The sequence below is a fragment of the Pinus tabuliformis genome, chromosome Q, assembly GCF_031772625.1.
Source record: "Pinus tabuliformis cultivar Carrire ecotype Pingquan chromosome Q, CPIR1, whole genome shotgun sequence".
In the NCBI taxonomy this organism is placed as follows: Eukaryota; Viridiplantae; Streptophyta; class Pinopsida; order Pinales; family Pinaceae; genus Pinus; species Pinus tabuliformis.
In genome coordinates, this window is record NC_142296.1 from 1,211,765,608 (window position 1) to 1,211,782,357 (window position 16,750).

Below are 16,750 nucleotides of genomic sequence, written 5' to 3' on the forward strand. Positions count from 1 at the left end.
TAGCCTCTCCACCAATTTTGGTGGCTAGAGCACATCCGATGCTACCCAAAATCAACACAAACTGGAGAAATCTGATTTCTCTGTCGCTCTCTCAGAGAAATCAATTTTTCACAAGAAATTGACCCTCCTGGCCAAGAAACTGTGCTGCTTCTGAGGGTTTCAAACTGCTGCTTACGCAGAGCTACGAAATTCGTCTTCCCTTCTGCTACTGAGCTCACCGGCTTACAATCTTCGCTCTGATACCATGTGAAAATTCGGCTAACCCCGAATCCTATTGCAGTAATTGATATTAATTCTTCTAATTGTTAATTCAATTAAACAATTTACTTATTGTGTGCTACAACAAATATCGAATTAAATACACTGCATACTTCACAAATAAAATATTACGGAAGAAATAAAAAACGTTGGAAGAAATAGATGCGCACACGCAATATGACACCGTTACTTTTGGACTAAGTCCCCGTAGAAACCCAACTTGGGAAAACTGGTACAGCAACTGAGGGTTTTGATACCATGCGATAGTGAAAATCTGAGTAAAAACTATGGATGCCTAAATGGGCTATCCAAAAAAAGGAAAATTGGCAAAAATAACTAGTGAGGAAAATTCCTCACTCCATAGGCAATCTGACACTGACCTCAACTCAAAATTGTGTCGTCCCTTGCTACCTCTACGCGGTCTCTACGTCAGCCTACACAGTCATTGTGTCCCTCTAGATCGGAACTGCATCACCTCTCATTGTCTCGTCATCTGTTGTCTGGGAAATTGATCCTCCCAGCCTCTGGAACCTCTATCAAGCTTCTGGTAATGAGTCTCAACTACCTCTCTGCAATGTACTCGTCGGAACTGGAAAAGCTTCCTCTGGCCTCACTATCTCTACCACTCTCTCACTAAATCACCTCCGGCAACTGAATGTTGCTACTTTGGAGATTGATTTCCTAGCAAAATCAAATGCTCAACTAATTTGGTGTATCTTCTCCAAGCCCCATCGACTTCTTCTTATAATCCTTTGTTGAGACTTCAACAACCACAATTAAATCTCAATCGATGGTTAGGATTAACTATAAATCAATCCATGTACTTTTGTAGAACATTCTACCCATGACTTAATTAATTATGATTAATTAATCCTACTTCCTAAGTTTAGACTTAGGTTATATTAAAAACTTACTAATAAATTTAATTAAGTCATCTCTAGGTGGAATTTCCTGAAACAGTTTATGGGTTTTGGAGATCTCATGTATTATAGCTTCTATGGTGTCTAAGAGTCTAAGAAACCCAAGATCTCCAAAACCCAAAAAAGGTTTCGCAAGAAAAGCCTTAGAAACACCTCAATTAGATTAATTAGCCAATAATTAAATATTCCCTAACTCTAACTTAGGAAAATTGGTTAACTAAATCATATTAGTAGAGGGAGGTTAATTTTGCTCTAGAGACTTCCGAAAAAATTGAATTGATGGAGTCAAGATGATCATAGCCATCAATTGGGATGTGATCATGGTCAGTGGTTTCCCAACAAATGATTATAAGAGCAGGGTTGATGGGGTTGGAGATGTTGGAATTTCTAAGTTTAACTCGTTAGAAATTCTTCCTGTACTATTTGGTTTATTTCACCTACTTGTTTAATTACTTAACAAGTTATTTACCATGTAAATACTGAAAGTAAACACAAGTACAGTATCAACATCTACAGATCATCAACTGAAAGAAAACAAGCACACAAGTGACACTGTTATTTTTGGACCAATGTCCCCGGAAAAACCCAATGCGAGAAAACCAGTGCAGCTATTCAAAAGGTTTTATTATTATGCAGTTTTTAGAATACAATTAGGGTGCCAGAAATGGCTCACCCAACAGAGAATGCCCTCGGAAGTAGTACCTCTCCTAGGAGACAGATATTCCAGCTGATTAATCACTAGATGAACGATCCCACAGCAACAATTGCAACTTCCACTGCTATGCGTCACTCTGATAGGGACTGAGTCACCCTTCCCGACTCACCAGCACCTAGTCTGCCACACGAAAATCCTCCCAGCCCTGCCTCTTGGCCCTGCGTCAACTCTGCTAGCCTCTGTGCAGCTATTGAAGCCTCTGCATCATCCCTCGGACCCTCTGTGTCACCCGCACTGGCCTCTCCTGGCTCTGTGTAGCTCCCAGCTCCCTCTGCGTCAACCTCTCCGAGCTCTGCATTGTCTCTTTGATACTAACTCTGCCTCTCTGCTATGTGTTCACTGCCTCTCGTTGTTGATCACTGATTCAACTTTTCTTAGCAACCCCGCTCTAGCAAAATGAATGACTGATCACTCTGTTGAGTTCTCCAACTAACCCTCAAGCCTCCTCTTATGCATTTCTCGTTGGTCTATCAATGGCCGAGATTACATCTCTAATCAACAGCTAAGATTAGATTTGGCTTGATCCATGACTTTTGGAACATTCTAACCCAATTTTATATTAATACCCATTAATATTTTATTTTTCTTAAGTTTAGACTTAAAAACTCCATTAAAAATATTAATTATTTTAATATCTCCCAAACCGGTTAGAATCTTCCCAAACCCTTTCTGGGTCTTGGAGATCTCATGTGCTTTAGCCTCTCCACCAATTTTCATGGCTAGAGCACATCCAATGCTACCATAAATCAATAGGAGAGATACAATCAAGATTCAAGACACAGAGTTGAGAAATTAGACTACCCAATTGTAGTGATTTAGCAAGGGCGCAGTTGAAGCTAGCGAGAGAGTCAGCATCGGGGTTTCAACAAAGATTTGGTAGTAGGATTTCAAAGGAGATTTCTAGAAAGTTTCTAGTGTCTGAGAGACATGAAAGGGAGGTTGAATTATCTACAAAGGAGGCCGTGTTCAGTCAGTGTGAGTAGCCAATTTGACAGTGTGAGTGCGATAGGATGATAGGAGCTCATTTTAGTGTCGGATTTGTATCTGTCACCCTAAGGCAGAGCGAGTTGACCAGGATTAGTGTTGTACGCAGAACAACTCGCAGGGAAGGGTTCCCAGAGGATGTGAGAATTATTTCGGAGCTAGCAGTGTGCATTCCAGCCAATCAGTGCGAATAGCCAGAGGAGTACGAGTTGGCTAGCAAAGGCCAGATCGAGTTGCAAAGGGAGATAGTAAGCCGCCACTTTTTTTTTTGACAGTGGAGATCAGGATTTGCCGGATGTTTGCCATTTCATGGTGCAACTAGTTGTAACTTTTCAAATAGCTGAATAATAATAAAACCTTCATCTGCTGCACTAGTTTTCCCTTTGGGGTTTTTCCAGGGATGGTAGTCCAAATACAATATCAAATTTATTGTGTATGCATTATTTTCTCAGTTCCAGTATTTTATATTCTGCAACATATTTTTATTTGTGAAGAATTGCATTGTGAGTTATTTGATATTTGACATTAATAATTAACATAAGACAAATAAACTGCATAAATTACGAGAATAATTTCCAGTTGCCGCAGTTAGTGGAAATTTCACAAAGCCCACTACTAAAAATGGAAAATTGTCTGCATCTCCTTAAGACCATACTCATTAAGCTTAGTTTTCAATGAGGAGTTTGAATACACTATGCAAAATCTGCTAAAAATAGAAATAACTCACATGTTGATGAAACCACCCGAGTCCCAATATGTGACTAGATTTGGCATGTAAAACCTACTAAAGTTAGATGTCTAGCATGTTGCCTGAAAGTGACTCACCGAAATAATGAGCTCACAAGGTTCTCAAATATACCATCATAATTGACATGGGAGTCTCTGACTAGAGCTGCCACAACAAGTATTATGCATGACATATAGGAAAGGGTCATTGAAATCCTGAGCCTGTGAGGACTCTGAATATATAATCAATACTTCCATGTGAACCTCTGAAGTACGAAAACTGCTAAAAATAGCAACTCTCCACAATCTGATGACAATCTGTGCAAAAATTGTACCTGAACAACCATAACATCACTGAATCCATACTGTGACTAAACTCCATGAGAACCAACTCTGGCTCAAGTTAAGCTGTATCTGAATATGTCTCTGAACCTCCAGCCTAATGAAATGTTCTGGTCATTAACCCTCCCGATTTGCAAGAGGGAAAATCTAGGCTTTAATAGGTATTGCAGTACGCACTCATATGGTATTTATTATATTGGTCTGTCATGGAAAATTGGGTTGAGGGAAGTGAAATATTACTGCTAATTTAATAGTTCAGATCAGCCCTAGAAATGGAAGTTCAGAGGGATTAGATCTGGGAAACCTCAAGTAAATGCAGTCAAATTTCAGAATTGCGTCAATGCTCAATTCTTGAAATTTTTACATAGAGTACTGAGTAAACAACTTACGGGTAGTGTCTCCTTCCAACACATGCATGGAGAATTCCCTTCCTTGCAATAAATACATGTAATTATAGGTGTTAGATCTATCTTTAAGTACCTAGACACACTCTTATATCAAAAAAGAACAAGAAAATTTCTTGTGCGCATCAATATCACCCCAATCTATCAATTGTAAACATGGGGATTACTTCAGTCTATTCATTTTGTAATATAAAACAATTGCAGCAGCTATGCTGATTTAGTTATATAATTACAAACTCGTACACCTACTCCCTGGAAAAAACTGAAAGACCTTGCCTGCGATAATTAAGCTAGAAAATATGCTTAGCAGAATCTTTGTTCTGGAAAGGAAAAACATCACAAGGATCATTCCAGTTGAGTATGACTCTCCTCTTTGATTGACTTGTAGCATTTTTATCAAAAGCATGCAAGCAGGTTTCTTTAAAAAGAGGGCTAACAGGCATACATAGAGTCTAGAACCATTATTGATTTATCTTTTAATATTTTTCATTATTTGAATTGCCAATGCAACCACTACAGTTTCATGAAAATGAATCCATTCAATCCATACTCTTTCAGTAAACAGTGAATGCACCTTGTTGATGTCTTGTGATAGGACATTCTCAAACACTCCAAATGGTAGAGCAACTGACATTGGAACTTTGACCCATGAAGGTACTTTCCCTCTCAAATATGCAATATTAAAAGATTTAGATCCCACCTGGAGAAAAGAAACAGATAAATATCTTGATATGAAAGAATGAATGGTATAATCTATACAATGAAGAAAGGTCATTTAGTATGATATTTTGTAAATTATTTTACACTATTTTGTAATAAGATGAGTTAAAACATCATTTTGCAGCAGTAAAACAATTCTTCTGACAAATATAGAGCTAATTTAAAATTATGAATCACTTTATCCAGTTAATTGTATCACAAATAAAGTACTACATTTCTCTTGGGACTCATTAAAAGTTTTATACTCTCATTAGGTTGAAGAGATGCATACCAGTTCACCATTAAATTCATCAGCTGACACTGCATATGTTCCAGCAAAATGCTTCTTCTTTAAAATGATTCTTGGGGTCTGCTCATTTGAAGATGACAATATTGCACAACCTCCCAGCACATCAGTCCCATCGATTTCACTGCCACCAATTTGAATCAAGCATTAGAGGAATGAGCAAGTCTTCTGCTTGAAACAAAAAAACACACTAAAGAGCAAAAACTCACGAATAAGTCAAGCCCGATGAAGAAGGCCGTATCAGCAATGCCTTCCCTTCTTTTGCTCGGAAATCATTGAGAATCTTCTGGTCAAAACATGTAGCAAAACATACCTGCATACAGATGGTTAAAGTCATAATGCACTTTAAGTTTAAGCAAACAACACAAAACTGCATTTCTAGAATCGTTGCTGTAAGAAATCCTATAATCTAACCAACATCATATCTGGCTATGTTTTACTTTTATGAAAAATATGTTACACTTATTCTAGAGAATGACAGATAATATGGACCAACAATGTACCTTGCAGGTTCTTGCTCGCACTGAAACATGGGATAGAACATCTGGCATATCAGCTGTCAGAACAGCAACAACACCATCTGGAATTTCTTCCTCTCCCTTTACTCTTTTTGCAACTAAGATTGTTGGTCTATCATAGACCTTGTTTTGAACCCTAAGTAAATCATCTATTATAGTGACAAAGCCACGCACTTCTACTGGACTGATTATTTGCCAGCTGTTCACAGATTTTGAGTAAATATCAAAAGCTTGCTATAAAATATTTTCTTACATCTAGATTGAATGAATTGTAATTAGCAGGTCAAACTCAGAGATAGGATCAATAATGGAAATACATGCCATAATATCAAACATTTTTATCCCTCTCACTTTTAAATGATTGAGGTCATTACAATAACAATTTAAAAAAAAAATTGATATAGTAGCATCAGTATGAAAATGTTTGAAAATTACTGTCCAAGGTTGGCAATGTTCCGAAGGATTGGATCGAGACGATTTAGAAGCAACGAAAGAGAAGCAGCAGATCCAGCCCGTATAATTTCTTCTGTGAATATTTTGATCTGCAGGAACAGATTTGCTGATGTGGATTGTTTTATTTGAAAGAGAACAAACTAAAACATCAATCTAAAATAATTTCAGACATTAATGCTTTACTGCCAAGCTATTATTCATTCAATCTAATATCAAGAAAATTTCTGGAGTGATGCTAAGAAAGAACCAATACATACTGCCCACTGCTCGACTCCAAGCAAAGCACCCAAGTACTCTGCACTTGGTTGCAGCAATTCCTGGTAGTGTTCAACTCTATCTGTAAGTGAAAGTCGAGTTCGATCAACAATAGCTTTTGCATATAATGCCCACTGATCACTGTTTGATTTGCATAGATCATGTGTATGATACCAGCCCTGTAACAGAAATACACTAAATGTCTCAAGACTAGAGACATTAAAAGTATATGGATTTGCACAATAAACAAATAACAAAAACATAAAGAAACTGTACCAAAGCCCATAAAATTTAATATAAATATTAAAGTCCACTGGCGGCCACAAATGATCAATGGGACATTTTAAAAGTACAATGATGAGTAAGCATTGGGGGAACTAAGGTATCTCCGTAAGAACCGAGAATGAAATGAAACAGTAAAACAAATACCATTCAAAGCAAAAGAGCCCAAAAAAACAGTGTGTTTGAGGGACAAGTAAGAGGATGAAAATCAATGATGCTGCCTTTTGACCACATTTTGTCAACAGTCCAAGAAGCAGAGTAGAAAGCAGTGGACAAATTTTTTCGAAGACCATTCTCATCATTCAGCATCAATTTTGTCATTGTAAACCCAAATTCTGCAAGTTTATTATAAATGATTCTAGTATGACTATTAAGCCATGTAATAACACCTAGGTAAGCCTATGATTTTTGTCAAAGGATTTCATCCTAGGGAGTTTTTTAACCTCCCTGAATTATGTGTGTTTGTAAACACGGATAATCGGCAAAGTTTTTCTCCTAGATATACCCCAAAGCTAGGGTGGAATTCATTGACAAGGTCTTAGGTGAGTCCTAGTGTTTATCGAGTCTATGTATTTTTCATACTAGATCATGTGTCTTGTTGCAAAATTGGGTAATGTCTTGAGGGTCTATGTCTAAATGTGTATTTTCCTTTCTAAGGACAGATAATGTAATATTCGATGAAAAAGTGTGCTTAAGAATAATTTAGTGCATGGTTACTCATATTTAGACATCATGGTGAAATTATTTTATTATGGACACACTTTGAGGGTTGAAAAAATTTCAGCCTCCTCTTCCTGACTCTTCGGAACTGGAAAACTTCCTCTAGATCACTGCTGACCTCTTCTGCCGCCTGCTACTCGCCTTCTGGCTCGATCTCCACTGCTGAATCACTCCTACAACTAGGAATTCAAACATCCTGGGCAACTGAGTATTTGCACTTGTGTGTTCTCCATCTACCCATCGACCTCTTCTTATAATCTCTAATTGGGACTCCAACTGCTAAGATTAAAACTTAATCAATGACTGGGACCATCTCCAAGTCAATCTGTGTGAGTTTCTAGATGATTCACACTATTAAATAACCACTTTTCCAAAGTTAGACTTAGGCAATTTTTAATTATAGTCAATTAATTTTAACGAGTCATCTCTAGGTGGAATTTCCAGAAAACGATTTCTGGATTTTGGAGAACCCTTGTGTATTATCCTGTCGACAAAGTTTTGAGACTAGAACACCATTCGATGCTACAAAAACTAACAATGTATTTTAAGAGTTCCATAAACCTCATCTCATATTCTTCCACTATTTTGTTTCCTTGGACTAACATGTGAAAAGCTTCAGCTTGCTGCTCTTGAAAGTAGGGTGACCAGTACTTTGCACAGAAGCTTTCCACGAACAACTCCTAGGGAACGTTGTCTGATGTGAAATGCAATTACATTTCTAGATTTCCCCACCAAATCAAAGCACTCTCTCTTAGCTGAAATATAGCAATCTTTGTCTTAGAGGTAAAAGAATAATCTTTTAGCCGAAAACACCTTGTCATTCCTTCCAACCATGCTTCAACACACTCTCTGGCTTGTCCTCATGAAAATTTTGGAAGCCTAATATTTTGTAGCTTCCTAGAAATATCCTCCTACAGTTCTCTATAATCTAACCCTCTAGACCCCTTCGGGTTTCTTTCCTCAAGGTGAGGTCGCTCTTCCTTGGTATTGGGTATCGACGACCCTTTTAATGTTTCCAAGATGACTTCCAACGAGCACATTATAATGGTCAGTGCAACTGCCAAAGAAGTTGGTGTTGATGGCGGTGTTGGTGGTTATGGTGGCAGTGATGCTACTGCCGGTCTGCCCCGTCGTCGATATGTTTTTACCATTGCAGTTTTTTCTTGGTCACAAAATATGGTTATGAGTATCTGAGGTAAATTTTGGATTAGCAAATACAACTTCATAAGTTCGAACATGCATGCGGGTATAGGTTTTCTGTTATTAATACCTACAGGTAGGTGTTACTGATATTGAGTTCAAGGAGGGTGGTATCATTACCTCCTTGTCCTAAATTAAAGGGTAATCGGGTTTGATATGTAAAAATGTGCATTACTACTTATTATACTACATAGGTCTTTATAGTTTGTCATATCATGTTGTGACACTTCCTACCATATAATTTGGTTTATGGAAGGTATTGCTGACTTTTGAGATTTACTTACTGGATGATTTACTTTTCACTATGGTTACAAAATTACATTTTATTTAATATTTGCAGAATTGGTTATCAACATAAAAGTAGCATCTAGCTTAAGTCAGCACTTATATATCTAATCCTCTTATATTTAATCCTCTTAGTATATAAATATAAAAGAGTTTTTTTTTAAAGCATTCTTACTATATTCAAATTACATCTCAACTTCAAAAATCTATTTAAATACCTTCCTCATCTTCCAAGTGATCATAATTATGATGATTTTGAAACCTTATTCTCAATGCTTTTCCACTTAAAATAAAACTTTAATAGAATTTAATAATTCTTTTTTTTTAACTATTTTAATCCCCTATACATATTAATTAATAACATTATCATCGTTATTCCTTTTAATTTTTTTTAATTTGTGAGTTCTCACGATAATTGGAAAATGCCAAGAACTGAAAATAAGTATGGGAGAAAAGAATGAAATAGAACTTTATATTAAATACTAATAAAAAGGATTTTATAAATCAAACATTAAATGTTGCTGGACTCTGGAGTGATCAAAGACCAGGTCCAATTGGAGATATTTCTGTTTATCCCATGCTCTTAAATAATTATTAAAAATACCGTTAATATCACCTTTCCTAAGAATAAAATTGATTTCTTTTTTTGGTGACTTTTCATATGGTCAACGTTTAATTGGAAAAGGCAAAGAGCGGCGTTGCACTCATTTTGTCAAAGTTTCGAGGAGGCAAATGTACCATATTTTTCTTCAAAGGATCGAGATCATTAGCTGTCAACACTATGTTAATGTAAATCCATTTTGCAAATTTTTAATGTAAATGATCCTAGTAAGCCCATGAATGTATGTAACAACCTAGGGCAGCCTATTATTTTGGCGATAATTTCATCCTAGGAGGTTTTTTGTCTCACTGACTAATTTGTGTTTCTAAACACAAATGGTCGGCAGAGATTTTCATTCCAACCTCACCCCAAAGCTAGGGTGGAATTCTTCCTCAAAGTCTTAGGTGAGTCCTAGTGTTCTAGTCGATTCTTATGTAAAAGTGATTTGGGAATAATTTAAGCTAATTAGCTAAATTATTTTATTACAAATCACTTGGTCTACTAGATCATATTGTGTCGCAGAATTGGGTCTGTAATTTGAGGGTCTAAGCCGAACAGGGATTCCCCCTTTGAGGAATGAATTTGTGAAAAATCTTATGTAAAAAATATTTTAATTCATGGACCCTCATACTTAGACACCATGGCAAAAATATTAGAGGGTGGAAAAAATATTTAATCCCCTCAAGTGTCAATTAATTAAATTTTCTGGCAAAAATAAATCAAAATCCTAAGCTAGAAATTTAATTCATTAGAGTCAAAATTAAAATGTCTAGAGAAATTAAATTCTCCAAGTGGAAGAATTTGTGGGTATTGTTGACCACTACCGGTCCACTGCCCATAGCAGTACACCCCCTTTTTTCTTTGCAAAAAGGGTAGCGCATGATCGACATGTCCGTGCCATTCTACAGTCATCGACAGCTTGATCAATTTATGTTGTAAACTCAGTCTGCATGTATAAATTGTAAATAATCTTAGTAGATATGGGTCATGTCTGTAAATTGCCTAGGTGGACCTAATTTTCTAAATGATAATCTACGTTCCGGAAGGTTTTTCGTCTCATCGATCCATGATCAGCAGAGTTTTCCTTCAGCCTAACCACAAAGCCAGGATGGATTTTGTCATTAGAATCTTAGGAGAATCCGAGTGTGTTAATCTGCTAGATTATAGTTGTGTCGCAGAACTGGGTGATTTATGAGGGTCTATGTCAAATGGGTTTTCCCCCTTGGGATGTAAAGTTGTAAAAGTCATGATGCAAAGTATCTTGAGGGTTAAGAAATGTTTTAATCCCCTCATAAGTCCTATGTCCTAGGTCCTAGGTAATTTTCCCAAAAGCTAAGTTCAAGGATCCATTTAAAAATAAATTAAAAAATAATAAAAAAATAATAAAAACCTGAAAATAATAAAATAATAATATTTTGAGTAAATAAATGCAGAATTTCAATTTTTTAATACTTTAAAAATTCGACGGATGAGATCAAGAGATATCTTGATCCTCATCGACGATCGAGATCATTTTGACATGGATCACTTGAACTAGCTGTTGGGATCTTTTCCTTTAAATAGGGTGCTAGGGGTCATTTGAGATCATTTGATCTTGGAGTCTTGTGCTGAAGAAGCTCTCTTGTAAACTTTTCTGGTGCTAATAAAGAAAGACTTTGGGGTTCAAATCTTGCTGGTGTTACTCTCTAGAAGTGCTGTGAGCAATTTTATTTTCTACATATTTTGATTTTCAGCCATTAGTAACAGCTTATTATAGAGTGTTGTTGAGCACAGGTATCTTGTTCACATGCTAGGGTTTGAATGGTATTAGGTTTTCTGAAGTAATGGCAGGTATCTCCATTTTTGTTGAGATCTAGTATTGTTTTTTCTCTCTTTATTGACGGTTGAAATGAGTTGTGCAGGAAACCCTTATTAAAGAAGACCAGTGGGCATTTGGGGAAGTTCTCAGCTGAACCAGCCAGCTCCCGCAAGCATTTCTTGCAGAGCCCAGCTAGTTTTGATCCTGGGTTAATCATTTAGTTTGTTTTCTGATTTGCATGAGAGATTTCTTAAGTATTTTCATAAGTAAATCTGAATTTCTAAAATATTGTAGATCATAACTGACAAATCTGGCTGTTGTAGAGCTAAAATTTTGAAATTTTGAACCGGTTTGTAGGGTTTCATTTTTAATCTTTGCATATACTTTCCAGATTTTTGGGTTTTCCATTTGCAGGTTGCAGGTCTGAGATAAATTCTTGTGGAAAATCAGTTTTTTCTGTTGCAGGGTCTCTGTTCTGGCTTTTCAAGGGTTCTAAATTTTTGTTGCCTTCAGATCTGGAATTCTATTGCGAGGGTTTCATCTGCAAAAAACTTAAGATAAGTGGATCAGATAATTTCTCCCTGGAAAGCATTCTATATTGGCTGCTTGGTGGCATTATAGAGAAAACCCGCACAGTCTCTTGCTATCTCAACACATCTCTCACGCAGTCATTCTGCTCTTCACGCAAACGCAACAATCTCACCCTGCCACATACATCCATTGCTGCTATCCAATTGGTGTGTTTTACTACCCTTTACACATTCTTCCCTTCACCCATCTGCTCTTTGTTGTGAGCCTTTCCTTCTCCTTCTCTGCGCATTCATTCTCCAGCGTCCAAGCCTGCAAAATACTTCACTCCATTCCACCAACCTACAGTGAAAGTCGAAATTTTTTTTGAGTTGTCGCGGCTACGTGTATCTTCACGCCCATCCAACCTGCAGCTGCAACCCCCAAAAAAAAGAGGGTATATATAACGCTTGCAGTCAAGACGTGCCCACTGCGGCTTCATCCCCCCTGCCTGCGCGCATTCTCTTCTTCATTCTGTACGTCGGAGTGACCTCCAGCCTGGGGCAAGATCCGTCTTCCTGCGCTACCATTGAATTCATCAGACTTGCCCACCTGCGTGCTGCGTCGATCGAGCTCCGTTGTCCCATCTCCGTCCACGATTTTCTGTTATGCCTCAGCAATCACCGCTGCCGTCAAGCTTCAGTCGACCTACGTAGCATCAAACCAGGTTATCGATTTCCTTTTGGTTGCATATTGCAAATTCTAATTGATATGAATGCGTAAGTTGATTTTTCATATGCGTAAGTTGATTTTTCATTAGATTTACGTTTCTAGCTTGTGATTAGACTTTAGTGTAAAGTTTTGTTCTAAAAATATATATATATAAAAAATAAAAAAAAAATCATAAAAAATTTTCGTTTAGATTTTAGTTATAGTTTTATTTTTTAGGTTTTAGATTTAAATAAATCGTTTTTAGTTCACGTTTTCCCTTTTTTATTATTTAGACTTAATCAAATTTTCAAATCGTTTTTTTATTTCCTATTTTTTTTTTTAGTTAACGTAGAATTTTGTTAGAACTTTGATTTAGCATTATTTTTATTTTTTTTAAATAGATTTAAAGCTTTTATGTAGATTTAATTTTTATAGTTTAGTTTTAAGATTAGATTAATTTTAATTTCAAGTTTTGTTTAGATTTTATTTTTTTTAGTTTTGTTTTAAAAATCATAAAAAACAAAAAGTTCTAGATTTTAATTCAGTTTAAGTTTTATTTTTATAAAAAAAAAAAAAATATATATATATATATATATAAATCAGAAATCATAAAAATTATAAATTTTTTGAAAAAGATATAAAATTTTTCTTTTTCTATAGTCTCATTCATTTAGACTTTAGTTAGCCTAGCCTTTTTTTTTTTTTTTTTGAAAGCGTAAAAATATTTTGGGAAAATTTTTTGCCAATTTCAGTCTTGGCTCGGGATTTTATCAAATTTTATCTTTTCTGCTAAGGACTAAAATTTTTGATGTGGAATGAATGTTTATTGTTTTATGCGAGTCTGCACATGAATGATCATTTTGAAGATCAGCTGCATGAATATGATATCTAGTTAATGTTCATAATTGCATGGTTTTTTAAAGCATTTATCTTTCGAAATTTTTAATCGCCGGAGTATCATTATTGAGCCTTAATCATTGTAAGAACATTGTGGTTTTACTGGATATCTTGCATCATTCAGGTTGTTTGATGATAAATGATTGTTGTACATGGTTTACATCTCTGCAACATCTAGTAAATAATTGTTTAAACATCAAACGCACAAGGCACTGGTCTTTTACATTAACAAAATAAATTTAGTGCTCGTTTCTTCGTGTCTCCCAACCCAACTGGTCGACAGTTGGTCTTCATCACCTCATAAGGTCTACCCCCCTTAGCTGTGGGAGACAGGCTTAAGGAGAGATCGAGGATCAGAGTGACAGCCCCCGGTCTAAGCGTTGTCGTGTCAATCTGTGCGACAACAGGTATCAAAATAATTTATTTTTGGAGGCCCCCACCAGCAAGGGGATATTGGAAATTTCAATAAAAATTGGACCCTTGGATCTGTGAAAATTCGAGAATCCTAACTGAATCTACTACTGCAACAATTGATTAAACTTCTCCTATTTGTTAATTACTGAAACAAATTATTTACTTCTTCCTACAGCAAATATCGAAGCTAATACAACTGACGCCTTCACTTAATTAATTAATTTTCCCAAAACAAGAACAAAATAATAGAGAAGATACACACAAGTAACATAGTATGTTTTGGACAAATATTCTCGGAAAAACCCAATGCAGGAAAATTGGTGCAACAGATCTAAGGGTTTTTATTATTATGCAGAAGTATTCTGAATACAACTTTGGATGCCCTCCCAACAATCTAGTTACAGAGAAAATCATTTGGCAAGAAAGACTGGTGAGATTATCTCAATCAACACTGTTGATCTCGGCTGATCCGACCACTGCACTACAAGTTCCCTGGCTACTTCTGTGTTGCCCCTGCGTGGGCCCTGCGTCAATCCAACTGAGAATTGATCTTCCTTCGGTAGCCTTTTCCAACCCTCCTAGCTTAGAAACGTCAGCTCCTTCAGCAAATTTGGACCTCTGAGTTGCTCTGCGTGGGACCTGCGTGAGCCCTTCCTGGCTCTGTGTCACCCTCCTTGCCCTCTGCACTGCCTCCTTTGTGTGTCTTTCTACCTCTCTGCTTAGTATTCTTGGCTCTGGAGAAGATCCTCTAGCCAAAACTCTCTCTGCCCCTCTTTACAACAGCTCACTATCGAAATTCTCTTGGCAGTTGCTCTGCTTCAGAAATCGAATTTCTGAACTCTCTGTGTCTTCCAAATGACCCTCAAGCTTCCTTAAATGATCTTCTCGTTGACATTCAATGGCCCAGATTAGAAGCTAATCAATGGCTAAGATCATTTCTGCTTGATCCTCGTCTTCTTCTGGAAGTTACACCCACAGTTAGATTAATACCCATTAATTATTTTATTTTCCTAAGTTTAGACTTAGGGTCCCATTAAAAATAATTAATTATTTTAATAAAACTGTTTCTGGGTGGAATTTCCCAAAACGTTTTCTAGGTTCTTTGGAATACATGTGTGTCATGTCCCTTCTCATGGACATTAGTCACAGGGTGCAGTTACACATTTTTGGCACAATTTTGACTTAGAAGGAGGACTCCACACTTAGACATAGGAACTATGGGGGAAATTCGACTTTATTTTGTAGCTAGTGGAATGTGGGGGCTAACCACACGAGGAATTCGAACTTGGCCATTCGATGAGCTTGGAAGGAAATTGAGTGGGTGGATGGAGGGGTCCACATGAGGCTAAGGAGGCCCAAGGTAATAAAAAGGAGGATCAACTCTCATTTTCAACCATCTTGAACATTTGCAAACAAACACTCTTTTGTACGCTTTGCTGCTTAGTGAGTCTACCGGCTATTTAGCCACGAATCTATTACGCAGGAGATTCAACCTCTTCTTCGGGGGACCATCCATGCTCGCCCTAGGGAGGTCATTCCACAAGAGTTTCAAGGAGTTTGGTACAGTGAGACACTTCAGACATCAACGTAGAGAGGGAACTGTGTACTTCCTGGGTAACCAGAAACACACAGGAGGATTTGGAAGCCAGCAAAGAGATTCATTGCTTGTTGGGAGTTCCGAGAACTGAGGGGGCTGCCTGTTGAGGACATTTTTGCTGGAGTTTGTTAGCAAGCTAGACCAACGCATCAGTTATTCAAATTTCTGGGTAGAGGGATTGCGCAGAGGCCTATAGCAGCAATTCATGGGGACTTGGAAGAGCAGTCAATCTTGGCCAAGAGCCATCTCGGGAACAAAGAGTTGGACAACACAGGTAAAACCAATATTTCAAAGGTGTTTGTAGAGGGATTTGCAAGTTGTTTCCTGTAGGTAAAATTTGGCAGTCGAAATTGGGGAGTGGCTTCAAGGAAGTTGAAAATCCAAAAGTCAAAACCAACAAAATTCCCTTCTGGGTTTTGTCCAAGGAATCTAGGGTTGAAAGGATATAATTTTCTAGGCATTTTTTGGGCACCTTCCAGCAAGTCAAAGTTCAGCAGGGCAGTAGTTTACTAGGGCAGTGCAGTGCAGAGTGGCACAACAGCTGGGCAGCCTTCAACTCAACTATTTTCCCACCTAAGGTTGGTCTTGCTTGTTCATTGGGACAAGCCCAAGTGGACCATTCCATTTCAAATTGCATCTATCCCTCTACCTTTTAATAATATGGCTCAACAGTTCCTGATTGGCAGCATTTTCATGGATGTCTAATGTATGTTTTTACTTTTACATGCTGCCTTATTATCTATTTGCTTAATATCACTTACATTCCTACATAAGAACATTACAGTGATATCAGAGCCTAGCTCTTGGCTCAGCTGTGGGGATTGCTTCCTATGAGAGAAAGGAACCAACAGAACATCACCTACCGTAAGCAAAGGTATAGGAGCAGAGAAAGGGAGTTAGAAATTATGCTAGATCCAGAGGAAAGAGGAAAAGCAGTGGCCGGAGAGGAGGAAATGACAGAGCCCAAGAGCAGGGAGGAAATGCCTTTCGACAGCCTCCTGAGGGCCTTGAGTGACTTGGCCAAGGGGCAGAAAGACATGCTGGAGGAGATCAAGTCACAGAACAGAGACAAGGCCATGGTTAGAGGGTTCCTATGTGGAGAAACTTCCAAGGCCTCTCAGCCTTTCGATCACCCCTCACCAACATCGCAGCGCCCT

General features: G+C 37.4%; 1 protein-coding gene across 3 annotated transcripts in view; it reads right to left on the reverse strand.

Moving 5' to 3' along the window:
- The window catches only part of LOC149224136 (alpha-glucan water dikinase, chloroplastic-like), a 483,030-nt gene that overhangs the window by 126,792 nt on the left and 339,488 nt on the right, over positions 1-16,750 (reverse strand). For all 3 annotated transcript variants that reach the window (XM_089386018.1, XM_089386017.1, XM_089386016.1), the window contains 6 exons: positions 6,584-6,760; positions 6,309-6,415; positions 5,859-6,072; positions 5,565-5,668; positions 5,341-5,479; positions 4,924-5,049 (listed from right to left, as the gene is read on the reverse strand). In XM_089386018.1, coding sequence (XP_089242144.1) covers positions 4,924-5,049; positions 5,341-5,479; positions 5,565-5,668; positions 5,859-6,072; positions 6,309-6,415; positions 6,584-6,760 — 867 coding nt within the window. The remainder of the gene's footprint in view (positions 1-4,923; positions 5,050-5,340; positions 5,480-5,564; positions 5,669-5,858; positions 6,073-6,308; positions 6,416-6,583; positions 6,761-16,750) is intronic.